The 27,279-nt window shown below is 39.6% G+C and overlaps 2 protein-coding genes across 2 annotated transcripts in view; one reads left to right on the forward strand and one right to left on the reverse strand.

Annotated features, from left to right (window-relative positions):
* Positions 1-10,964, reverse strand: part of Cds2 (CDP-diacylglycerol synthase 2) — a 57,325-nt gene extending 46,361 nt beyond the window's left edge. The window contains exon 1 of the mRNA XM_076851564.2: positions 10,679-10,964. Coding sequence (XP_076707679.2) covers positions 10,679-10,735 — 57 coding nt within the window. The 5' untranslated portion in view covers positions 10,736-10,964. The remainder of the gene's footprint in view (positions 1-10,678) is intronic.
* Positions 10,965-21,821: 10,857 nt separating this feature from the next.
* Positions 21,822-27,037, forward strand: Pcna (proliferating cell nuclear antigen). The gene is made up of 6 exons (XM_076848972.1): positions 21,822-22,248; positions 23,379-23,476; positions 23,634-23,701; positions 24,551-24,745; positions 26,421-26,544; positions 26,632-27,037. The coding sequence occupies exons 1-6, from the start codon at positions 22,028-22,030 to the stop codon at positions 26,709-26,711; spliced, it is 786 nt and encodes a 261-aa protein (XP_076705087.1). The 5' UTR covers positions 21,822-22,027; the 3' UTR covers positions 26,712-27,037.
* Positions 27,038-27,279: the final 242 nt, after the last annotated feature.

Consider the following 27,279-nt stretch of genomic DNA (forward strand, 5'->3'; position numbering starts at 1 on the left):
GGCACTGGGTTCAATCCTCAGCACCACATAAGAATAAGTAAGTAAAAATAAAGGTATTAGGCTGGGGTTGTGGCTCAGCAGTAGAGCGCTCGCCTAGCACGTGCAAGGCCCTAGGTTGATCCTCAGCACCACATAAAAATAAATAAATAAAATAAAGGTATTATGTCCAACTACAACTAAAATATTAAAAAACAATAAACGTATTCATCTACAAAAAAAATTTTTAAAAAAACCTTAGGTTCCATTATCTTCTGAGATGGACAACATCTTCTATAAAACGAATACTGAGCCACTGGGGAAAATACATGAGTGAGGTTAATAGTGTCTACTCCTATTCTACTTGACACATCCATGGCACTTGGCACTGTCCTTTTCCATCTCTCAAAAGCTTCCTTCAAACTTCAAAGCACACAACACTCTCCTGGCTTCTCTTCCATCACCCACCTCCAACCAAACACAGGCACTTGCTCTTGACCAAGCCCAGAATTCACAAGTGTCATCAGTCAACAGGAACCACCTTTATCTTCACAACAAAACAAAACCAAAAAAAAAAGATAAAAAGTGTTGCAACTACCTGCTTCTCTGTTGTCATACCAGCTCAATTTCCTGTTGAAGAAAGTAAACGACCCCCCATACACACACCTTTGGCCCCAATAACCCACAAAAATAAACGTTAATGAGTACAGTAAGAAATGAAAGTATGACTTTGGACAGAAATGGTAGGGGTAAGGGATCATCAGTGGATATGAGAGTTGTACAAATTTTCAGATAACAAAAAAGACTAAAGAGCCGGGCATAGTGGTACACGCCTGTAATCCCAGCAACTGGAGGCTGAGGCAGGAGAATGAGTTCAAGGCCAGCCTCCGCAACTTATCGAGGCCCTAAGCAACTTAACGAGAACCTGTGTCAAAATAAAAAATAAAAAGGGCTGGGGATGTGGCTCAATGGTAAAGCACCCCTGGGTTAAATCCCTGGTACTGAAAGAGCTAAGAGGGATGAAATAACATGTGGCCAACTAAGCGCTTCAGGAAAGCTCAAGGGAAAATGGAAACGTTCTGCCCTCTGAAACCTAGAAGACCTGGACCAATGTTTGACATATGGAATGACAGACAGAGCAAGTAGGGACTGTAAGAGAAACTGAAGGTCTGTATAACAACTGCTCCACCCCCCAGACTCATCTACAGAGAACCTGGCCATCCCCCAAGTCTAAAACCCAGAAGGTGAACCTTTCAGTAAACCAAATATACCATATGGGTTAATTTAAGCTTATAGTGTGATTCAATGGCTACAGCACAGAGAATTCTCCTCATTCTGAGATTTGGAGGATTCTGGCCCCATCTACTCAACCTAAATGAAGCCCCTCAGGCAACAGATTCTACCTAAACATAAACAAGTTAAATTTCCACTAAGGGGAGAAGCAAGCCAAGACACTGCTGTGTGTCTCCCATTCCTAGTCAGAAAAGGTTATCCTGCCCCCTCCATCCTGTCTCTCTTCTACAATTCCATTTAGAACAGAGAGAACGAACAGATAACCCTGTAGTGCACAATCACCTGATCCAGGAAGGAGACTACTGGCATCAAACTGTGATGCTGAACTTTGAGTTGTATACAATGGCTAGTTACCTGGGCTTCATGCTGGTCCCTTGGGGAGGAGGTGATGTGTTCTACAAGACAGAAGGGGAGAGAATGAGATCAAGTCCACATGCTAATGCAAACCCTGCCCAGATAACACTTTCCTGGTACACACACAGGGATTAATATACAGACTTCATAGAAGGCATGCACATGAATGGAAGGTGCTGAGACCAAATCCTGAAGTGCAGAGAATGCTCAATAGGAAAGTTTAACTACCAGGCAGGCATCAAGTCCGAAACTATATGAAATGTGCAAGAGCAACGAAAAGGAATACAGTTAACACCTGGTTAGAACCTATATTCAGGACTAGGCAGGAAGCAGAGGCAGGAAGCAGAGGAAACACACAGGACTAACAGATTTAGAGCCAAAGTAACTAAAGAATCTGTGGTTCTATTTACAGAGGAAACTGGAAATGAAGGTCAGTGTGGAGAGCAATAGAAGTCAAACTTGTGAGGAAGTCCACCTGTGGTGACTAAGGAACCTAAGAATGCTTGTAGACCACCGAAAGTATAGGACCAAACGAGCAGGACATAAGACTGTGGGGCCAAAACTCTAAAAGTCACCCACTGAGAGGTCCAGGATTCATGACAAACATCCTCTCAATGCCAGAAACTCAAGAACAGAAAGTGTTGCTCTTTCAAAAACTCAGCCAAGAGCCACAGTGGCACACGCCTGTAATCCCAGATGCTTGGGAGGCTGAGGCAGGAAGATTGCAAGTTCAAAGCCAGCCTCAGCAACTTAGCAAGGCACTCAGCAATTCAGTGAGACCGTGTTTCTATATAAAATACAAAAAAGGGCAGGGGATGTGGCTTAGTGGTTAGGCGCCCACAGGTTCAATCCCTAGTACTCACCCACCCCACCCAAAAAAAAAAAAAAAAACACAGCAAAGTCTTCACAAAGAAGCCCCAAACTAGTGCTTGGGGGAACCTGATACAAAGGAGCTAATGCCAGAAGCAGCAAATCAAAAGGATGTCTGATGTTGGCAGGACAGATCAGGTCCTTCCACACAGGCAACAGCACTCATGAGGACTACTACCTGGCATGGGGATGTCTCTGGGGAAAAGTGAGTGAGGAAGGAGTACTCTTCATTCCTTTCAAATTCTGAACCAGGCACTGCCTAGTTAAAATAACATAACAAAGTTAAACTTTCTTTAGAAGGTCACTCAACTTAGCAGGCCCGATGCCATTCCCACTACCAGGCAAACAACATAGGACAAAGATCAGTGACTGGCATGGAAAGCTGGCTAATAGGGATTCTGTAGGGGCATCTCATTACTCCCCCAACCAACTGGTCACCATGTGACAAAACTTGGAAGGCAGGAACTCTGCTCAATGCCAGGATCCAATCAGTATTCATTCAACAAGACCCTGGCAAAATTAATAGTTGAGAGTCGGTGTCTGTTCTCTTATAAACCAGAGGAATGGTTGTACTTTTTCCCAACAGCTTCCAGCACCAGTAAAGAAGGTCTGGGAGACTCCACAACACATGTATTAAGTTAACACCAGGTGGAGAAATACATTCTCCCTATGTAGATCCCAGAAAAGATGGGAAAATTGAAAACACTGACACAAACTTTTTCAAACAGTTACTCAACAACTTAGTGAAATCCTGTCTCAAAATAAAAAACAAAAAAAGAAGTGTGGATATAGCTCAAAATCCCTGGATTTAATCCCCAGTACCAATAACATAAACAAAGATCTTCTCATTATTTCTACTTGATGGGTGAGGGGCAACTCAGTGATAGAGCACTTACATGGTATGTGTGGATTCAATCCCAGTACCATACAAAATAAATAAATGATTCCTTTAAATAAGCGATAGATAAATAAATAAATAAGCAAAAAAAAGAAAAAGAATGGATTATTGAGAATCAAAATTAGTATAAAATCCTGGGTAGAATCCTCATGAGCACTGACACTGCATACAGCAGACTGGAGCCAGCAAATGAAAAGTGCTGAATACTGGAAGACTGAATGTTGCCAGAACAAATGGTTCTGGTACTAAAAGCTATCAACCAGAAAGTACTCTTCCAGGCAGCCTCACCTAAGTTGTTCTGAGTGGAGTCTTGTGGTCTCTGAGCATCACTCTGGGAGTTCCTTTCAAGAACTCCAGTGGCCACTCCCAGGAAAGGGCTTCAAAATATATAAATCACCAGTCGCCCAATAACTGGGAAAATTTGATCTAATCAACATTCTCTATCCAAAAAAAAAAAAAATGCTTTTCTATAAAATCTCCACACTTACTGAGACTTTTATTTATTTATTTAGGTACTGAGGATTGAACCCACGGCCATATTCCCTTGCCCTTTTATTATTTTTATTTTAAGACACAGTCTTGCTAAGTTGCTAAAGCTAGCTAACTTTGAACTTGCAATCCTCCTGCCTCAGTCTCCTGAGTTGCTGGGATTGCAGGTGTGTGCCACCACATCCAGCTTACTTTTATTTTTATAAATGTCCTTTACAAAGACTTATTTGGCTATTTTTCTGATTTAAAGTCACATAAGAAAAATAGGTGATATTCAGGCATCTTTTCAAAGTTAATGGAGATGCTTTTAAAGTCTGTAAATTAATTCTATATTCCTGAGAAAGCATTATGTAGCATAATGCAGGGGAAATAAAAAGGAATTAGAAGCCCTTCATACTACTAAAAACTCTGTATCAAATCAACTATGTAAACTTGAACAAAAACTTCAATTCTATGGGTTATGGTATTTCTCCTATAAAATAATAACCTCTAAGGCCCTTTCTAATAACATATGATGAGTGATTTAACATTTTTAAAAGGTACTAATTCTTCTAATGAAATATATTAACCTGTGCAATCACAAAACATTTTAAACAAAATTAGGTTTTTGAAAAAAAATGGATTTTAACAGCTGTAAATTGAGAAGTAATCGAACTTTTAAAATAAAATTATACTGTTTGATCAACATAAACCAGAAACCTGGAATAACGGGTGATATGACAAAGCAATCTTTCACCTCTTTTCCCTAGTGAGGCTTAAAAACCATAGTTAAAGTTTACTACTTTTTCTTTTTCTATTTTTCCTTTTTCTCTTTCTTTTTTATTTATTTTTGGTACAAGGGATTGAACTCAGAGGCACTTTACCACCAAGCTATATCCCCTTTCCTTTTCATTTTTAACTTAGAGACAAGGTCTCACTAAATTACTGAGGACAGCCTCAAACTTGTGATCCTCCTGCCTCAGCTTCCCAAGTAGCTGGAATTACAGGTGTATACCACAATGCACCAGAGATGGCTTTTCCGATTCCCAAATCACTTTCCAATGTAAAAAAGAAAAATAAAAAAGTTTCAAAGGGCTGAAGGTTTAGCTTAGTGGAAGAGTGCTTGCTTAGCTTGCATGTGAAGCCCTGGGCTGGTTCCCCAGCACCAAAAAAATAAACAAATACACATATACACACATACACACACACACACACACACACACACACACACACATCTATATGTACAAATATATATTTATTTTTTTTCTTTTTTTTTTAATTAATTTTTATTGTAGGTTGTTCAAAACATTACATAGTTCTTGATATATCATATTTCACACTTTGATTCAAGTGGGATATGCGCTCCCATTTTTACCCCATATACAGATTGCAGAATCACTTCAGTTGCACAACCATTGATTTACATATTGCCATTCTGGTGTCTGTTGTATTCTGCTGCCTTTCCTATCCTCTACTATCCCCCCTCCCCCCTCCCCTCCCCTCTTCTCTCTCTACCCCCTCTACTGTAATTCATTTCTCCCCCTTATATTTTTCCCCCTTTCCCCTCACTTCCTCTTGTATGTAATTTTGTATACCCCTGAGGGTCTCCTTCCATTTACATGCAATTTCCCTTCTCTCTCCCTTTCCCTCCCACCTCTCATCCCTGTTTAATGTTAATCTTCTTCTCATGCTCTTCGTCCCTACTCTGTTCTTAGTTACTCTCCTTATATCAAAGAAGACATTTGGCATTTGTTTTTAAGGGATTGGCTAGCTTCACTTAGCATAATCTGCTCTAATGCCATCCATTTCCCTCCAAATTCTATGATTTTGTCATTTCTTAATGCAGAGTAATACTCCATTGTGTATAAATGCCACATTTTTTTTATCCATTCGTCTATTGAAGGGCATCTAGGTTGGTTCCACAGTCTTGCTATTGTGAATTGTGCTGCTATGAACATGGATGTAGCAGTGTCCCTATAGTGTGCTCTTTTTAGGTCTTTAGGGAATAGACCGAGTAGGGGAATAGCTGGATCAAATGGTGGTTCCATTCTGAGCTTTCCAAGAAATCTCCATACTGCTTTCCAAATTGGCCGCACCAATTTGCAGTCCCACCAGCAATGTACAAGAGTACCCTTTTCCCCACATCCTTGCCAGCACTTGTTGCTGTTTGACTTCCTAATGGCTACCAATCTTACTGGAGTGAGATGGTATCTTAGGGTGGTTTTGATTTGCATTTCTCTGACTGCTAGAGATGGTGAGCATTTTTTCATATACTTGTTGATACAAATATATATTTAAAGAATGCATTTCTCCCTGGCATGGCGGCACATGCCCATAATCCCAGCACTTTGGGAGGCTGAGGCAAGAGGATTGCAAGTTCAAAGCCAGCCTAAGCAACCTAGCGAGACCCTATCTTTAAATAAAAAATTAAAAGGCTGGGGATGTGGCTCTGTGGTTAAGTGCCCCTGAATTCAATCCCTGATATGGGGGGGCAGGGGAGAATCCTCCTACATCTAAAATAGGTTATAGCTCTTAAATTCGATTTCAATAGTTCATTCTCAAATTCCACCAGAAAACCATTTTAATTACTCACTAAAGTCCTCACTAGTTCTGAAAGAAAGAAAATAACCGCATACAGCAATGCTCAGTGTTTCTTCTATACTTAAGGCCTGACTATGATATGAGTACCAAAAATTCCTTTGGGGGGAAGCACAGGGGTTGGGAGGGATAACCAGGGATTGAATCCAGGGGCACTTAATCACTGAGTCACATCCCCAGTCCTTTTTGAGACAGGGTCTCACTAAATTGCTGAGACTGACTTTGAACTTGCAATCCTCCTGCCTCAGCCTCTCACATCACTGGGATTACAGTAATCACCTCTATGCCCAGCAGTCCAAACTCTTTCTATAAAACTTGAAAGTGATGACTGTAAGTAGATTATTCCAAACACTAATAACTTTAAGATTTAATCACCTTCTAAGACTGAAAGTTTTTTCCTATTAAAAAACTATTTTACCCGCAACAACAATAGCTGACATGTCATTACAATGTGTCAAGCTCTGCCCTGGGTATGAAACATAATTACTCACTGAATTCCATTCAATTGTTCTATGAGCATGGGAAATTTTATCACTCCCATTTTAGGGATGAACAAATTAGAGACTTTTCCAAGTTCAATGATTAGCTCAAAGTTACACAGCTGCTAAGTGGCAGGGTCCAGGCTCAAGATAGATCTAGCTGACACTTAAGCCCCTGCTCTTTTTTGTTTCTTTTTGGTTATACATAACATTAGAATTCATTTTGACATAATTTAAAAAGCATGGAATATAATTTGCTCAAATTCAGTCCCCATTATACCCCCTTCTCTCCCCTCTCCCCTCTCCTTGTTCCCTTCCCTCAACTCTATTGATCTTTCTGATACTTACTTCTAGACTTTTTTTTCTTTTTTGTTAGTGTCTTGTGGGTATAGATGATGGTGAGATTTACTGTGGTATATTCACAGTATACAAAAAGGTTAGATTAATTCATTCCTCTGTTCTTTTCTTATCTCATCTCTTCTTCCTCCCCCTCAGTCCCTTTCATTTAGCCCACTGGTCTTCCTTCTTTTTTGATGGAATTCTCCACCCCATTCCCTCTCCCCCACCCCCACTCCTTATTTTGTACTAGCCTCCACATATCAGAGAAAACATTCAACCTTTGGCTTTCTGAGTCTGGCTTATTTCACTTATGTGATACTTTCCAGTTCCATCCATTTACCAGCAAATGCCACAATTTCATTCTTTATAATCCCCTGCTCTTAACCACTATATTCAGCTGAAGTATAAACTCCCCTTTCTACATGATGTCGTTTACTTCATACTGGTTTCCTTTATTGAGAAAGGAAGCCTTGAAACAAGTAAAGTTCTAATTTTAATAGCATTTCGAAATCTACTTAAAAAAGAAAACCTAAAACTTTTAATTTCAAAATCTCCTGAAATGCCAATCCAACAATAAATTTTATGATGTCAATTTTTTGCCCCATATTTCATCCTTTTTTTTTTTCCCTAAGCTCCACTGGGGGGGGGGGCGGGGGAACAGTTGGAGAGGAAAAAAATCATTCCCAAAGCTTAAATTCCAAGTTTCTGTGCTTGGCAACTATAACTATACTGTGCTTTGGGACCTTAAAATTATAAGCACAGATCTCAGAGGAGAACATTTCCTTTATTAGCAATAGGCTTTGAAAATTCCATTCTAGGATGCTAAATATAACAATACCCCTCCTGACTTTTATAAACACATTCTTCAGATTATTTTGATACTAGTGATTTTCTATTTACAAGATAGCTCTGCCACAACAATTAAGCAACTGTAGCATTTTGAGGAATCTTTCAAACTTGTTCTAGCTCTTTTAAAGAAGTGACCTGAAAAATTGTTCTCTGGATTTTTCTATGAAATAAGAAAGTTCCGATTTCACAATTCATTTCTCTAGAAAGACACCCTTATTTTGTTATTTCTAATGTCCTTGGATATTGGTAGGTTTTTTTTCCAAGTTATGAAACAGAACAAATGCAACTTTTAAAAACACTTTATACACTCACCAAAGTCAAATAAATGTACCCTTATTTTAAAATACCATATGTGATAGTTCAGAAATAATGATGGGGAGAGAAACTGTTTTGCTCTGGGTAATGGACTAGCTTTTTTTTCTTTCTTTCTTTCTTTCTTTCTTTCTTTCTTTCTTTCTTTTGTAATTATAGATGGACAGAATACCTTTACTTTATTTGTTTATTTTTATGTGGTGCTGTGGATCAAACCCAGTACCTCACACATGCTAGGCAAGCACTCTTCCACTCAGCTATAGCCCCAGCACTACATCGGGCTTTTAACAGAAGGCATAACTGCTGCTGCTGCATTTTAGAGAATGGTAAGCACCTAGTGGACCTCATGACCCAGGCGTCCTTTCATTGTATAAGTAGTTCCAAGTACAGTTGTAATTATTAAGGCACCTTTAGCTGGACAGCTCCTGGAGTCCTCCCTACCTAAAACATGAATGTGAAAAATTAAGAATCAACTGGCACTTTATCTTTGGAGGATGAATCCAAGGAGTGGAGATGGTAAAATTTTTGTTTCACCTCATAATCCCTGGACTGTTTTTGTTTTGCTTTACCATATCTTGTTATCACAGTTAGCTTTTCAAAAATACAGCCTCACCAGCTATCATCCTTCTCCCTCTTCTCATACCTTCTTGGTCCACAGAATCCCTTTAACACCAAGCATGAGCTCATCCTTAAACAAGGGTACAGTACCTTCAAACACATGAACACTCACCAACCAGGATGAGTACAGAGTTGTTTGGGACTAAACCAAGATATTCATCTGAAGGAGTAAACTGCAAAGTACCTTATCTTTGCAATGAACTCCTGAATCTGTATCCCGAGCCCTAAATTTTCTCCAATATATCCTAAACATCAAAATGGACAGTCTCCTTGGATGATCCACTCTACACAATAACAAGAGAGTCGTTTTTAAAAATTTTTTTTCATGAGAGCATTCCTCCTTGTAAAACTATTCTATTGACATCCTGTCAACAAATCATGTAATCACTTCCTTCCTGATTTCCCTTTCCTTCAGTAATCAAAAAGTACAGGCTACATGAGTGGGTGCTATGGAGCTAGTTTAAGGCAACAGGGATTGCTAAGGAATAGATGACCCTCAGCTTCAGACAACAATCAATCAGGTGAGAACGTGATAGCACATTCTCCAATAATCCAAAAAGAGAAAGAAATTCTGATTGTTAGGAGAGATCTTCTGATTTTTAAGAGAAGATCAGAGAACATGCTGGTCAAAGAAAACATCTGCAGGTCACCCACAGACAATCCCTGACCCCGACTTAACCAGTCTCCATCATTCTGATTCAGGCTCCCCCTGTCTATTCTACACATCACTGAATGATCATTTTCCAAGCACACTGCTCCTGGGCTGGGGATGTAGCCCAATGGTAGAGTGCTTGCCTAACGTGTAAAGTTCTGGGTTCCATCCCCAGACACTGGAGGGAAACAATAATAATTTCTTTTTGCTCCTGACCACTACTAACTTGAAAAGCATAAATATTACCGCAAAAATCCCAAATCTTCATGTCGTCATTCAACGTTCACAGTAACACAACTACCCTTCACCTTCAACTTCCCTACGCAAACCTTACATTTAAATCAAAGGAGTCCACCCCTCTTCCATCTCACCCCCCAACCGGTTGTATCCCGCCAAGATGGCCTCCTTCTTTACCCCATCAAAGCCCACATTTGGCTCAGGAAACAACCCTTTGGAAGTAGACCCTCCAACACCTGCTAACCGGCTGGTTCACTGCGTGAGTCAAGACACCTCTCTGATCAAAGCCAACGGATTTAACTTTCAAGAAGGGATTTAAATCCCCCAGAAGACAAATCCTATGGCCTTGTCTCGATTTCCCCACCCCAAATAACATTTTTAACAAGAGCAATGAGCCTGAAGTCGTGCTGAGAGGAGCCTCCTGTCGGAGAAGGCTCTGCGGGGTCTCGAGTCTTCTCACCCAGGAAGGCCTCAGGGAGGTGGGGGATGCCCCAACCAGCCCTGCGAAGCAGGCAGCCGTGCGCAATCTCTGCGCGCTCCTCCTTACGCCCCCAGGGTACCATCCCCAACCCGATCCAGAGCCGTGCCCTGCAGTGGCCCTGGAGGACCTTCAGTGCTGCCCAGGTCCAATGCTCTCGGCCGCGACAAAGGGTCAGAGAGCCAGACCACCCCGCTGCGCGCGCTCCCCGCGGGCCTCCGCTGCCCGGGCCGCGCCCACCCGGACGCTGCCGCTACCTTGTCCTCGGGCGGTGAGTCCGGCTCGCGAACCGCTCTCTGCCTCAGCTCCGTCATGCTGGAGACTCCGGCGCGACGCAGCCACTGGCGAGCAGCGCAGCCGCCGGAGCGTGCAGCTCAGCTCGAGCACGCGCGGACTCCTTCGGCGAAGCTCGCTCGCTCGCCCGCCCCAGCAGTCCGCAGCTCAGCAGGCGGCTCGCAGGCCCCTCCGCAGCCCGGTCGCCAGCCCTGGAGCTCCGCCCAGCTTCTCCGCTGCTCTTCCACCGGAGCCGAGAGGACCCTGCCTTCCCAATCGCTCCTCCTCCGGGGAAGAGTTTCGGAGAGAGCGCGCACGCGCACAGCCGCCATCTCGGCCCGGGAGATCCGCCAATAGCGGGAATACACTAGGCAGGCGGGGCAACGGGGCGGGGCGGAGCGGAACAGAGCAGAGAGACTCGCATTGGACAGCACCATAAGGGGGCGGGGAAAACGTGCCTTTCTGAGCGAGATTAGCCAATGGAAACTCCCACCTAACCGCGAATGTACCGGTTCCGGCGTTCTAGGTCCTGAAAGTAAATGGTTATTGAGGGCAAGAAGCGCCCCCGAGAGGGTCTAGCCCGCAAGAATTCACTGCGCGGGGCTTCGTGGCTTACTTAAGAACCCATTTGTCAGACCTTAAGTGGTGAGGCTCCGTGAGCCAACCTGGTTACGAGGAGGGAATCACGAGAAAATAAAAGTGAAACCCAAACTGAAGTCTGTCGTGCATTGCCAAGCAGTCTCTAGATATGCATTGAGCTGAGTGGGCTATAGTTGGTTTATCTTGTTTAAGCCACACATCACTTGGCAATGGATGTGATTTTCATTTTACAAGTAAGATCATCTTCAGTGTTTCAAATTTCTTATGAGGTTTTGGTTTTGGTTTTGGTTTTGGTCCTGGGGATTGAACACAGGGCCTACTGAATGTTAAACTTGGGCTATATTATTGAGCTATCCCCTCAGCCACTGGATTGTTGTTAAGACCAGTTTGGGAACAGGAATGCTGCCTTTTTTTTTTTTTTTTTTTTTTTTAACTGAGGGTCCCCTATGTACCTGACACATCCTAAATACTTTTAATTTTTTTTAAATTGTTGATGGACCTTTGTTTAATTCATTTATTTATATCCGGTGCTGAGAATCGAACCCAGTACCTCACATATGCAAGGCAAGTGCTTTTCCACTGAGCCACAACCCCAGCCCCCTAAATATTTTTTGACTGGAATTAAAACTTATGAAGGAAAATGACTTAACCAAGGCCTACCTGGTAGAAAATGCCTAGTAAGAAATACAATTCAGAATTCAAGCTAACCAATATACATTCTGCCTGCCTGAATTCATGAATAGCTGTGTTGCTTGGGCATCACCTTCTATGCTTCCTACTTGCTTCTTTGCAAACAACGCAAAACACCAGTTCTCTATCCTTAATCGTATTGTAATATAACAATGAGAAAAAATTGCCTTAGAGAAGTTGCAATTTCCTGTTTATAATTTTGACCTGAGCTGTGTGGCGTTTGGGGAAAGAAATTGAAGTGGTAACTCCTTCCTAGATGTTTCTTTTTTATCTCTGTTAATAACTGCAACCTGCTAGTTTGCTTCTGTATTCATGTTTGCTCATGAATACAGAAAGGAAAGAGGGAAAGGAAATCAAGGCTACTTGCATGGGGAAGTCTTGAAACCTGGTAGGATGTACTGTATAAAAGATAATGAGAACAAAGAACTGTATTCAGCCTTGAAAAAGACTCCACTGAGCCCACACCAGTGCTGAATAAACCTTGCACTTCTATATACTTCCAAGGGCCACTTGTCTCTTTCCAATACCATAAAGATTTTACATATTTTCAGTAACAAAATGAGAATTCTGAAAAAGGCATTATATAAGCCTGATTTCTTTCCCCTCTGCCCCCATCCTGCCTCCTGGAGATTAAACCAGGCAAAAGCCCTACCACTGAGCTACTTCCCCCTTCCCCAGCCCTCCTCCCCTACTTCCTTTCTCTTTTTGACAAAGGGGCTCCAGAATAGGGGCTCCAGAGTGGCCTCCAACTTGCAATCCTCCTGCCTCAGCCTCCCACATAGTTGGTTTTACAGGCATGAGCCACCAAAACCATCACATATTCCTGATCTCCATAAGAGTATGTTCCCCAGGGGCTGGGGCTATAGCGCAGTGGTAAAGTGCTTGCCTTGAAAGTGGGAGGCACTGAGTTCTACCCTCAGCACCACATAAAAATAAATAAAGATACTGTATATTCATCTACAACAAAATTAATATTTTTTTTAAAAAAGAGTATATTCCCCAATTTTTGAAACAGTGCTTTTAACAAATTTGAAGGTGCCCTGAACTCTGAACTTTGTTTTCTATTTTAAAACATTGCACAACTACTAGAATAGTGTTTTGTTTGTCTGTTTATTATACTGGGATCAAACCCAGGTCCACTCTGCCACTGAGCTACATCCTCAGTCCTTTTTGTAAAAGTTTTGTTTTGAGACTCATGAGGCTGAAGAAGGAGATTTCCAAGTTCGAAGTTAGGCTCAGCAGTTTAGTGAGGCCCAAAGCAATTTAGCAAGACCTTGTCTCCAAATTTAAAAAAAAAAAAAAAATTAAAGGACTGGGGATACAGCTCAGTGGTAAACCACTCCTGGGTTCACTCTCCAGTACAAAAAAAAAAAAAGTTTGAGACAGGTCTTGCTAATTTGTCCAGACTGGCTTGAATTTGGACCCTTGTGCCTTAGCCTCCCCAATACTTGAGACTACAACATACCCCAAATTTGATTTCTTTTCTGTTTCTTAAATTAACTCTTTTCTTGAAAGTTGTTTCTTCCAGGTTTGTGGCATATCTTGTACACAGTGATTTCATTATACTCCTTGTTTAGTTCCATTACTGTTAAATACTGTGTTAACAAAAATAACTAGCATGGGATTCCTAATCCCCAGAATGTTCAGACTGATTGTAAATGGGTAGCTATTGCTATAATTAATTTTATTTCATGATAAAAACAACTCCCCTCATCTTAATATCTGAAAACTGCAATGGTACAAGTGACATGAAAATTCTTCAGTTCCAAGAATAATGATATCCTTTCTCTTAGAGGGGAAAACTTATCAAAAATAAATTCTTTAAACTATACATTTATTTAAGAATTGTGGAAAGGGCTATTGATATAACTCAGTGATAGAGCGCTTCTCTAACATGCACAAGGTCCCCCACCAACTCCAAAAAAAAAAGTTGAAAAACAAAAAAAAACCAGCCTTAACCTGTTTTTTCTAGCTTATCATATTGCCTTTTTATTTATCACAGTTTGACAGGTGTTCTCAGATAACTAAAACTTATCCAATTTAATAAAATGACATGCAACATTGAATTGAGAATAGGCAGAATTGTCAAGGCTTCAGGACTGGGGATGTGGTTCAGTGGTAGAGCACTTATCTAGCATGTTCAAGGCCCTGGGTTCATTCACAGCACTGAAAAAAATAATCTTCAAAAAATACAAATACTGTACTTCCATGATCTTACAAGCCTACTAGATTAATAGGTAACTGTATATTATGTATTAGTCTTCTCTCTAATAAGCAAGGTTTTACTTTTTCTAATCAATAAGTCTAGAGGCTCAAAACACAAATATTTACCTATTTATCACAAATGCTGTAAGAGTACTTTTTGCGGGGGGGGGGGGGGGGGACTGGCAATTGAACCCAGGAGCACTTTATCACTGAGCTACACCCCCAGTCTGTTTTATTTTTTAAATTTTCTTTTCTCTCTCTCTCTTTTTTTTTTTTTTTTTTTTTGGTGTGTGTGTGTGTGTGTGTGTGTGTGTTACCAGGGATGATTGATCCCAGAGGTACTTAACCACTGAGCCACATCCCCAGCTATTTTTATATTTTGTTTAGAGACAGGGTCTCTCAAAGTTGCTTAGGGCCTCACTAAGTTGCTGAGACTGACCTTGAACTCACAATCCTCCTGCCTCAACCTCCCCAGCCACTGGGATTATGTGTGTTTGCCATGGCATCCAGCTACTTTTTAAATTTTTGAGACAGGGACTTGCTAAATTGCCAAGTCTGGTCTTAAACTTGTCATTCTTCTGCTTCAGCCTCCCGAATTGCAGTATTACAGGCATGCGCCACAGTGCCTGTCTATAATAGTAGTTTTTTAATCCTGATTATTCATTAGGATTACCTGGGCAGCTTCTAAAAATTACTGTTGGAAGGACCACCCCAGCTCAATTTGAGAATTTCTGGAGACCAAAGGGGAATAGACTTTTTGAAAAACACCCCTAGGTAAGTCTGATGTGCAATAAGGATTGAGAATGACTACTATATGATCTTAATTTTTAAAGAAATTTGACAGGGGCTGGGGTTTTGGCTAAGTGGTAGAGTGCTCGCCTAGCATGCATGAGGCACTGGGTTCCATCCTCAGCACCACATAAAAATAAAATAAAGATACTGTGTCCACCTTAAAAAAAATTTAAAAAAAAAGAAATTTGAAAGAAACTACATTTACAGCATTTTTCTCCCAATATTCATTAATATTTCTACAGTGTAGAAAATATGCCAGGTTTAGTGGCACACAACTGTGATCTCAGTGGCTTGGGAGTCTGAAGCAGAAGGATTATAGGTTCCAGGCAAACTTCAGCAATTTACCAAGGCCCTAAGCATGTTTGGTAGTTAAGCATCCCTGGCTCAGTCCCCAGTACCAAAAATAAATAAATAATAAGAAATCATAAGAAAGGCCTCAGATGTCACTCAGTGGTAAAGTACCCCTAGGTTCAATCCCTAGTACCAAAAATATAATAATAATAATAAATAAAACTTAAAAAGTGTAGAAAATACAGAAAAGCATAATGGGAAAAAAACTAAAATTATTTGTAGTATCATCAGCCACAGATAATTGCTGTCAATATTTATATTCTTGGAGCTGGGGCTGTACCTCAGTGGTAGAGCACCTGCCTTGATGTGTGAAGTACTGGGTTTGATCCTCAGCACCACATAAAAATAAATAAAGCTATTGTGTCCATCAAAACTAAAATTTTTTTGTTTATATTCTTACCTTTCCATTCCATTTTCTATGCACATACATAGAGATAATAACAGTTTCAGAAAATTAGAAAACCTTTATTTATGTTGTTTTATAACATGAATTTTCTCTTTATCCTTAAATGCTTTTTAAGAATGGTAATTTAAAGGCTGGGTAATACTCTGTCTTACAGATTTACCTGCTAACAAAAGCAAATATATGTGAGTGCAGGGGCACCTACATCTAATCACAGATACTTGGATTCTGAGGCAGGATGATTGTACAAGGTCAGCCTCAAAATTTTAGCAAGACCCTATCTCAAAATAAAAAAAAAAAAAATTAAAAAAAAAAAGGTTTTGGATATAGCTCAGTGGTAAAGCACCTGTGGGTTCAATCCCCAGTATTGGGGATGGAGGTGGGGAAGGGGGAGGAGGGGGAGGAGGGGGAGGAGGAGGGAGAGAAGGAGAAATTGTTAATCTTTAAAGATATCTCCAATTTGGACAGATTAATGATTGTGTAAGAAACATTATTAAACATGCTTGATCTTGGGAACTACTTCTGATTACTTACTTAGGAAAAAGTCCTAGAGATTTAATTTCTATATAAAAAAATAGACACAAGTGTATATTTACATAAAAGAATAAAATCTTATGGGGTTAGGGCTAGGGCTCAGTAGTGGAGCGCTTGCCTAGCACATGTGAGGCACTACTGGGTTCAATTCTCAGCACCACATATAAATAATGAATAAAGGTCCATCGACTTTTTTTTAAAAAAAAAAGAATAAAATCTTAAAATACAATTCTAAGACTTTTGATATACATTTTCAAATTCCTAACAGAAAAATTGCATCAATTTGTATTCCTACTCACATTGAATAAAAGTGCCCATTTCTGCCAGGCATGGTGGTACACACCTATAATCCCAGCAACTCAAAAGACTAAAGCAGGAAGATCACAGGTTTGTACTTAACTATGGCCTAGTCAGTCAATCACTTAATTGGTCATAACTTAACTAGTTAATTGTTTACAGCTTAATTAGATCATTGATCTTCTGCAACCAACCAAAGCTTACTTACTATGATTAAACTCTATATTGGTTTGGTTTGTTGGGCCCTGATCAGGTGCCTGGTCCAAATACATGGCCTCTTACAAAATCTAGTTTTTTTGTTTTGTTTTAGTTTTGTATGTTTGTTTTTTGTTTTGTTTTGATTTTTGACACAGGGTCTCACTAAATTGCTTAGGCTGGCTTCAAACTTAAGATTTTCCTGTCTCAGTTCCCCTAGTCACTGGGATTACAGGGATGCAACACAGGCCCAGCTCAAAATCTTAATACTTTTATCAGTTTGAGTTGTGTCCTCTAACACTGAAACCTAACGTCTATTCATCAGTGCTGTGTTCCTAGGCACACTGAACTTCTGTATCCATTCCTGTGTTTTATGGAGTTTTTCCTTTTACATTTAGAAACTCACTGTAAGGTCTCATAAATATTTACTAAATATATAATTTCAATTCGTATTCGGCTTATATTTATTTGAATTTTTAAAACTAACTTGAATTTGATGAATCATTATTATTCTTTTCTAAAATTTTAACCCATCATTTGATAAAAATGTACTTAATCCATTCTCCCGTTGATTGAATAGTACTTTTACTAAATGTTAAAGTAAAGTGACCCCTTTAAAATGCAAATGGGATCATGTAAAAGACCTGCTTATAAGAACTTTTTTCTTATACTTACAGAGAGCCTACAAAGTCCTGTGTGATCTCTATCCTGCTTTTCTTTGCCAACCTCACCTTCATTACTTCCCTATGTTTCAGTATGCTCTGGATACATCAACCTCTGTAATCTACAACGCACCACTGACTGCATACCTTCTAAGCATGCCTACATTTTTCTTTTTCTTTCTTTCTTTTTTTTTTTTTTTCCAGTGCTAGAGATTAAACCTATGGCCTAGTTTATGCTAAGCAAGGGCTCTACATTATACTCCTAGCCTTAATATCTACCTTTTAATCATGATTTTTCTCCCTGCCTAGAATGCTTGTTCTTACTCTCCTAGCTTCTCTGATAAAATCTACTTTCTCAGAGAGGCCTTCTTTGACCACAGGTCATAGCCATTTTTAAGTCCTCATTTTAATAGATTCATATGCATCGTCAGTACAATGCCAGTGGAATTTGTCACTTAAAATGTCTTCAGGGAGCAGGTGTAGTTCAGTGGTAAAGCATGTGTTCAGCATGTGTGAGTCCCTGGGCTCAGTTCTCAGCATTAAAAAAAAAGAAAAAGAAAAAATATTCAGACTGATTGTGATATGGCATTAAACCAAAACATTGTGTAAATCCGGAACACTAAAACAGAATAGCAAAAGAATATAAATTCAATATGAGTGAAACAAATGTTTCTCCCTAGAAGAATGAACGTATTCCAAAGAAGCCACTATTTTTTTTTGGTAGGAGGAATGTGTTTAATATTGTTTTTAATAACTGTGGCTATTCATCTTTCATTTAAAATTGTTCTTTTTAGATAGTAGAGTGTATTTTGACATATTCTATATACATCTAATATAACTTGTTCTAACTAGGATCCCTTTCTTGGGGTTGTACATGACATGCAGTTACGCTGGTCATATTTTCATATATGAACATAGGAAAGTTATGTCTGATTCATTGCTGTCTTTTCTATTCCCATCCCCCCTCCTTAACTTCATTCCCCTTTGTCTAATCCAATGAACTTCTGTTCTTCCCTCCCCATCCCCCTTATTGTGTGTTAGCATCCACATATCAGAGAGAACATTCAGCCTTTGGTGTTTTGGGACTGGCTTATTTCACTTAGCTTGATAGTCTCCAGTTCCATTCACTTGCAGGCAAATGCTATAATTTCATTCTTCTTTATGGCTGAGTAATATTCCATTGTGTATAAATACCACATTTTCTTTAACCATTCATCTGTTTAAGTTACCTAGGTTGGAGGAATTGCTATTTTAAGGGACCCAAAAAAGGAAAATTCCCACAAATAGATGAAACTGTTTTATGATGTTATTGTGAAGGGGTTGATTTTGATGCTAAGGATTAAACCCAGGGCCTTGCCCATGCTAAACTTTCATTCTATCACAAAGAATAATTGATCACACATAAAGCAAGAAAATGCCAGCATCAAAACTTACAAATGAGTGGCAGGGTCTTGGAAGAAATTCAAGAGACAAAAGAGTAGCACTTTTCAGAAATGCTACATCATCAACACCCTTGACAACAGAGAGCATGATAGTATATAGAAAAACAACAGGGCTGGAGTTGTGGCTCAAGTGGTAGAGTGCTCCCCTAACATGGGTGAGGCACTGGGTTCGATCCTCAGCACCACATAAAGATAAAATAAAGACATTGTATCCACCTAAAAAACTAAAAACTAAATATTTAAAAAAGGAAAACCAACAGTATAAGCAACTGGGTAGGAAGTTCTGAATGTAAATAAATAGTATGAATGCCTTAACCTATTTATGATGTTAGAGATCAAACCCAGACCTTCACACATGCTAGGCAAGCATTCTACCATTGAGCACACCCTTTGCCCCCATGTATCTTTTAAATGTATGCACAACAGTGCTATAAGGCAATAATGTTTTTAAAGTATAAACATTCTTTTAATAATTATAAAATATAAATTTTAAATGATAAAGCATTAGATCATAGTTTGGTAGTGTTTTATATGCTACATAAAATAATGGTACATCTAATAAAATTCAGTGAAATAGATATGTGTGATATAAATGGATACATACCAGAGGGACAGAATAGAGTAGGGATGCAATATGTACATATATATATCTAATATGCACATATACAACATATATTACATATATATAAATGAAAGATGCCCAACTTTGGTTGGGGGGGCATCACTCAGTGGTTAGACTACTCATCTAGCATTAGCAAGGCCCTGGGTTCAATCCCTAGCAACACAGAAAAAAATAAAATAAAAACAAGATCACTAATACTTAAAAGTTAGGAAGATAAGGGGAAATGGGCATGCCCATACACACAGTATTGACTGGACTACAAATTAAAATCTTTTTTTGCCCTCAATATTGGGAATTGAATCTGGTACCTTATGCATACTATACAAGTGCCCCAGCACTAACTACATCCTAAGCCCTACAATGCAATCTTTTTTGGGGGGTGGTGTGTACCGAGGATTGAACTCAGAGACACTCTACCACTGAACCAAATCCCCAGCCCTATTTTGTATTTTATTTAGAGACAGGATATTTAAATAAATTAGGTTACATATATGGAATATTATGTATCTTTTATGTATGGAATGAATTATGAATAGAATATATAATACTAATATAGAGATACTAATATAGGGGCTGTGGTGTGGTTCAGTGGCAGGGTGCTCGCCTAGCACGTGGGAAGCCCTGAGTTCGATCCTCAGCACCACATAGAAATAAAGGTGTTGTAAATAACCCAATCAACAAATGGGCCAAGGACCTGAACAGAAATTTCTCAGAGGAGGACATACAATCAATCAACAAGTATATGAAAAAAATGCTCACCATCTCTAGCAGTCAGAGAAATGCAAATCAAAACCACCCTAAGATACCATCTCACTCCAGTAAGATTGGCAGCCATTAGGAAGTCAAACAACAACAAGTGCTGGCGAGGATGTGGGGAAAAGGGTACTCTTGTACATTGCTGGTGGGACTGCAAATTGGTGCGGTCAATTTGGAAAGCAGTATGGAGATTTCTTGGAAAGCTCAGAATGGAACCACCATTTGATCCAGCTATTCCCCTACTCGGTCTATTCCCTAAAGACCTAAAAAGAGCACACTATAGGGACACTGCTACATCCATGTTCATAGCAGCACAATTCACAATAGCAAGACTGTGGAACCAACCTAGATGCCCTTCAATAGACGAATGGATAAAAAAAATGTGGCATTTATACACAATGGAGTATTACTCTGCATTAAGAAATGACAAAATCATAGAATTTGGAGGGAAATGGATGGCATTAGAGCAGATTATGCTAAGTGAAGCTAGCCAATCCCTTAAAAACAAATGCCAAATGTCTTCTTTGATATAAGGAGAGTAACTAAGAACAGAGTAGGGACGAAGAGCATGAGAAGAAGATTAACATTAAACAGGGATGAGAGGTGGGAGGGAAAGGGAGAGAGAAGGGAAATTGCATGTAAATGGAAGGAGACCCTCAGGGGTATACAAAATTACATATAAAAGGAAGTGAGGGGAAAGGAGGAAAAATATAAGGGGGAGAAATGAATTACAGTAGAGGGGGTAGAGAGAGAAGAGGGGAGGGGGGATAGTAGAGGATAGGAAAGGCTGCAGAATACAACAGACACCAGAATGGCAATATGTAAATCAATGGTTGTGCAACTGATGTGATTCTGCAATCTGTATATGGGGTAAAAATGGGAGCTCATATCCTACTTGAATCAAAATGTGAAATATGATATATCAAGAACTATGTAATGTCTTGAACAACCTACAATAAAAATTAATTAAAAAAAAGAAATAAAGGTGTTGTGTCCAATGACAACTAAAAAATAAATATTAAAAAAAGAGATACTAATATAGAGAATATGTACATGACATGAATTAAGTACTTTGCAGAAGTGTTTACGGTATAAACGTATTTTTAAAAAAAAAAAATTATAGAAAAAAAACAGACTGTGTAAACAACTGATTGACTATATGAGATTGGTAGTGAGAAGTGGTAGATATGAAGCCTAGGAACTCAGGATAATGAAGATAACCGTGCATCTGTTTATTGCTTGACATTTTGAGAACAGCATCACTACTGTGGTAGCAAAATTAAAGTGCATTCTTTGGGGGCTGGGGGACTTAGGTTGATCCGGACCCAGACCTGGCCCTCAGGACGCACGGACTAGTCTCGTGCCCAAGTTTAGGAACCAGACAAAACGCACAAAGAAAGGTTAGACTGCTCTGCCAACCTCCAAAAGGACGCTCCAAACGGGAGCAGCATTCCTGTCCCGCCCCTGCGCATATGTCGTCCAATAGAGGTTAGAGAGGGTGGGGTTTGAGCGTATCTGAGATACAATTGGTCCTAGGGTCTCCCCGCCCAGAAGTTGGGCGGGGCAGCGTGGTGACGTCGCAACGCGGGGCGCAGGGGCAGAGAGCGCGCGCTTGCGGACGCGGCGGCATTAAACGGTTGCAGGCGCCGCGCACTGGTCGTCGTCTTCTCTAGTCTCAGTCGCCGCCGTGTTTGCCCGCTCTCTCTGGGCCTCGGGAAGCCTAAACTCCGACTAGAGCTTACTGATTTTCACCCAGCTGTAGCTGCGTCGTAGACTTCGCCACCATGTTCGAGGCGCGTCTGGTCCAGGGGTCCATCCTGAAGAAGGTGCTCGAAGCGCTCAAGGACCTCATCAACGAGGCCTGCTGGGACATCAGCTCTGGCGGTGTAAACCTTCAGAGTATGGACTCGTCCCATGTCTCCTTGGTGCAGCTCACCCTGCGCTCCGAAGGCTTCGACACCTACCGCTGTGACCGCAACCTGGCCATGGGTGTGAACCTCACCAGGTGAGTCTCAGCGCCGCGGGGAATCGGGCCCTGGCTCTCCTGCAGCCCCTGCTCTTGGCGGGAGCGCCTCCCAATCGGGCCCTCATTGGATGGCGTTGGCCGTCTGCGACTTCTCATTGGCCTGTGATGCCGGAGGCGGGACCCACTGGAGCGCGCGGTTCAGAAAAGCCCGCGCTGGCAGCCTAGCGAGTCGGCTTTTTTCCGCGCCAAAGTCACAAAGCCATGGTGGTGGCGGGAAAATGACAATCTTTGCCCCATTGCCTGAAAAAAAGACTGTTTCAGAGTTCTCTGCTCACTAAATTCCCGCAACCTTGAATGGGACATTTAAGATCCTGATTGACTTTAAACGCCTATAACGTGCCCTACTGAAACTGTGTCACTCTGTATGGGGGCAATAGGTTGTTTCTACTCTTTATTTATTATTAAAGTCGCAGTGACTATTTTCAGCTCCAGAACTTGTGGGAAAATTTATCCAGAGTAGTGCCTTTCTAGTACACATGTATGTTTTCATTTAGAAGATTTATGAGAAATATTGACTTGTAATACAAGCAGTATTTTAATAGGTCTATTAGATCTTTTCCCCCCTTGCTGTGTAGAGGATCAAACACAGGGCTTTGCCGTGTGCTAGGCAAGCATTCTTACCATTGAGTTACACCCCCAACCCATTCTTACCACTGAGTTAACACCCCCAACGCTAATCCCCACTCCTCCCTTCTGGGGATTGAACTCTGGTGCACTGCCATTGAGCTACATCTCGAGCCCTATTATATTTTTGAGACAGGATCTCATTAAGTTGCCGAGGATGGCCTAGAATTTGTGATCCTCTTGTTTTGGCCTCCTAAGTTGCTGGAATTGCAGGCATGTACCACCACACTTGTTCCTAGATCATTTTTAATGATCATTGTGGTCTGACAATTTACCCGCTGAAAGGATTTATAATTCAGAAAATGCTCTGATTTATACTCCGACGAAATTGCTGGTGTAGGATGTTTAAGGCACTGGGGTCAAACTCAGCATCTAATGTATGTTAGACAAGTTTCCACTACAAAGCAGTATATCTAGACAAGAAATCTGATTCTTGAGCAGGTGTTATTGATTTGAAATCCTGTGTGTTTTGTCTTGTGTTGTAGCATGTCCAAAATACTAAAATGTGCTGGCAATGAAGACATTATTACATTAAGGGCTGAAGATAATGCGGATACATTGGCGCTAGTATTTGAAGCACCGAGTAAGTTGTACCTTTTTACTGAATTATACAAAATTACTGTCAGTTATGTCACTAATTCTCAAAGCTGTGAATATTTTGAGAATGTCTATAGTGGTTATAAAGTGTAACATCCTAGTTATGAACACTTTTTTCAATAACATTTGCTTTCTTTTGTTAGATCAAGAGAAAGTTTCAGATTATGAAATGAAGTTAATGGACTTAGATGTTGAACAACTTGGAATTCCAGTGAGTATCAGTTTCTGATTATGGAGTACTATATAGTCGTGATAATTAATGTAAAATATGTGAATATAATAATTTAAAGCCTACTTCCTAACAGAACTTTTCATAGAAGCATATCTGCTGGTTCATGGTCCAAACCAGATTTTAGTATTAACCTTATTAATATCAAAGGAGAGAAGAGATACTGGGATATTTAAAATGTCTAATATACTATTCTCCTTTCTTTTAGAATGCAACTAAATTCTGTGTCATAAAATAATGTCTTTTTTTTTTTTTTTAGCTTGCATACCTCCTGCCTCAATCTAGCTGGGATTACAGGCATGTGTCACTGCATCCTGATTTGTAATGTTCTCTTGATTTAGGCCTGGAAGATGATCATGAGGGGGTTCTTGTTCATTGGATAGTGGAATATATTAGGAAATTACAATGAGCTGGGCACAGCAGCCTCCTATAATCCCAGCTATTCAGGAAGCTGAGGCAAGAGGATTACAAATTTTAGGCCAGCCTGAGCAACTTAGTGAGATTGTCTCAAAAATTTTTGAGCATTAATAAAAAGGCTAGGGATATGACCCATTGGCAGAACACACCTGAGTTCAGTTCCTAGCACTGGGGGCAGGGATGGGAATTATACAATGAGTAATATTTCAAAATAATCAGAAAGTCTTTAGCTTTTCTTAAGATATCACATCTTAAAGTGAAGATGCCAGGTCTTTACATTTACAGCAGTTAATGTTATCTTTTTTTTGGCAGTGTCCGGGGATCAAACCCAGAACCTCAAATGTGCTAGGCAAGTGCTCTACCATTGAGACAGGTCTCAGCCCTAACTTTGAGATTTTTTTGTTTTGCTCATAGGAACAAGAGTACAGTTGTGTAGTAAAGATGCCTTCTGGTGAATTTGCACGTATATGCCGAGACCTCAGTCATATTGGAGATGCTGTTGTAATATCCTGTGCAAAAGATGGAGTGAAATTTTCTGCAAGTGGAGAACTTGGAAATGGAAACATTAAGTTGTCTCAAACAAGTAACGTTGATAAAGAAGAGGAAGCTGTAAGTAATAAAATTAAATTTCTATTTAAGTAAATGGAAATTTTTGAAGACAGTTTTACTGTTTACCACTAGTTTATTTGCCAAAATTAAAGAAAAAAAACTGTAAATAGTTCATGAAAACTGAAAGATACTGTTGAAATTGGCAAGTGCCATTTAATTTAAAATTACATCTGTGAAAAGGGAGTGCAAATTCAGCACTTTTACAAACCACAAAATAACGGGGTGTGGATAAAACCCATACGTTCTCTAAAGTTAGGATTGATACAACCTTTAGCTTTCTGGAGATGCTTACTCTGCATTTCTCAAATTAGGCTGGGATAGCAACTCAACAGAAGGATGGATTGGGATTAAAGTCAGCTGTTACTAGCTCCCCAGTAGTACTATTAGTTGTATGTATTGTAGGTTCAGTTGTTAGCTCATTTTGAGGGTAGAAAAGCGCAAGATTAAGAGACAATTTAGACTAAGTGACCTGGTGTCAGAATTAAACTTAAATGAGAGTATTTTTCTCATTAAGGCCAGAACATATACTTCATAAAACTTGGAAAGAACTGCGTTAAATGGTGAATATTGATTAGCATTGAATACTTAAGCTTTTTTTTTTTCCAGTTTGACAGAGTGCCTAGAGAAGCCTCATTTAACCAAAACATAAAGAACTCTAGGTCTGAGGGCTTAGTCCAGTGGTACAGCAATTTCCTGATATGCACCAAGTTCTGGGATCAATTCCTAGCACCACAAAAAGGAAAAAAAAAATGTATGTCTGTGTGTTTACACACACACACACACACACACATTTTTAAAAGCCTTTCATATCATATCCAAGAAAATAATTATAAGGAATTTTTAAGCATTCACCTTCCCCTGGTTATTTCAGAGCAGTTTGTTTAAATTGGAATTTTAAGTATTTTTTTAGTTGTAGATGGACACACTATATTTCTTTTTTATGTGATGCTGAGGATCAAACCCAGGGCCTCACACATGCAAGGCAGGTGCTCTACCACTAAGCCCCAGCCCCAAATCAGGATTTTAATAAGGTTCATACATTGAAATTTGTTGACATTGCCCTTAACTTTCATTTTACCTATTGGTTAACTCTTGAGCTTTTTTTCCCTCTCCATTTACAATCTTTCAGTTAAAACTAGATTATTTGTTTTAGAGTTAATTCTTAAGTGTGAATTCTGCCAGTTGTATCCCTGTCAGTTAATATGTATGTCCACCCTGTATTTTCTGTAAATCGGTAGCTACAGCTCTCAAGCTTGATGACATTCAGAGTGTTCTCTTGTTTGTTTTGAGGTTGGGAGAGCCAGAATACTTTAGATGGTGGTATGTATGTTCAGTAGGAGACACAAGGCGAATGGATGTCTTTTTTGTAATGTTAGCTATCATCTAGAACTGTTGTCATTAGGGTTTGCAAAGCTGAAATATAATAGTTTATTTCATTCCTCCGATTTCTTTATTAGCTGATTTATTTAAAATATTAGGAGTATTTTCATTAAGAGAAGTTTTCCCATTATTACATTTTAGTTGATGGTTTATATAGGAAGGATAAGCCAAATATTTGGGGGGGGGTCCTTAAATTCACTTCAGAGTACTCTTCAAAGTTACCAGTAGAGGTGTTGTTTTGGCCTACAACTTTCTTGGTGTTTTTCAACATGACAAATCTTGTTTTCTCCTGTAGGTTACCATAGAGATGAATGAGCCAGTTCAGCTAACTTTTGCACTGAGGTACCTGAACTTCTTTACGAAAGCCACTCCACTCTCTCCTACAGTAACACTCAGTATGTCTGCAGATGTACCCCTTGGTAAGATGATAATAAATTTGAACTTTGTTTTGTAGGTAGTGTATTTTATACTGCCCTTCAGTAATTCACTATTTTCTTGTCTTTCAGTTGTAGAGTATAAAATTGCTGACATGGGACATTTAAAGTATTATTTGGCTCCCAAGATCGAGGATGAAGAAGGATCTTAGGCATTCTTAAAATCTGAGGAAATAAAACTAAGCTCTTTGAGAACTGCTTCTAAAATGCCATCATGTACTGAAAGTCTTTTCTGTCACCAAATTTGTAACTGAGTACATATGTAGATAATGTTTTCTGTAAATAACCTATTTTTCCCCTTCCATCCTCTACAGCTTAAGAATAAAATCCAAAGTCAAATCTGGTTTGGTTAACCTAGAAATACTTCTTTCTGCCTTACGTAGAAATACTTCTGGTGATTTTTATAACAAAAAGGTCTTGACTTTAAATGCAGATTTAAGAATTGTTTTTCAATTTAAATAAAGTTATCTGAATTTCAGATGTCACAGGAAAGTGTCTTCATTTGAACCATGATGGGCTGCAAATATCTTACCATTTTATGTAAATGTGGGGTTTTTGCTTTTTTTTTTTTTTTTTTTGAGTCTACAGCAACCTGATATGATTACATTAAGAAGATGGCAATAAATATTTCTTTTATGTTTAGTAGATTCAATGACTAGTTTCTATCGTACTTGCACTGAGTTCATTTTCTGGATGTTAATAACTCATATTTAGTTGGTA

This window comes from Callospermophilus lateralis, chromosome 3, assembly GCF_048772815.1.
Source record: "Callospermophilus lateralis isolate mCalLat2 chromosome 3, mCalLat2.hap1, whole genome shotgun sequence".
Taxonomy (NCBI): Eukaryota; Metazoa; Chordata; class Mammalia; order Rodentia; family Sciuridae; genus Callospermophilus; species Callospermophilus lateralis.

Bases quoted from the DNA above. Each gene is read 5' to 3' on its own strand.
- Pcna (XM_076848972.1), top strand. From the start codon at position 22,028: ATGTTCGAGGCGCGTCTGGTCCAGGGGTCCATCCTGAAGAAGGTGCTC. The intron at 23,477-23,633 runs GTAAGTTGTACC...TTCTTTTGTTAG, and splicing joins GCTAGTATTTGAAGCACCGA to ATCAAGAGAAAGTTTCAGAT. The intron at 23,702-24,550 runs GTGAGTATCAGT...TTTTGCTCATAG, and splicing joins TTGAACAACTTGGAATTCCA to GAACAAGAGTACAGTTGTGT.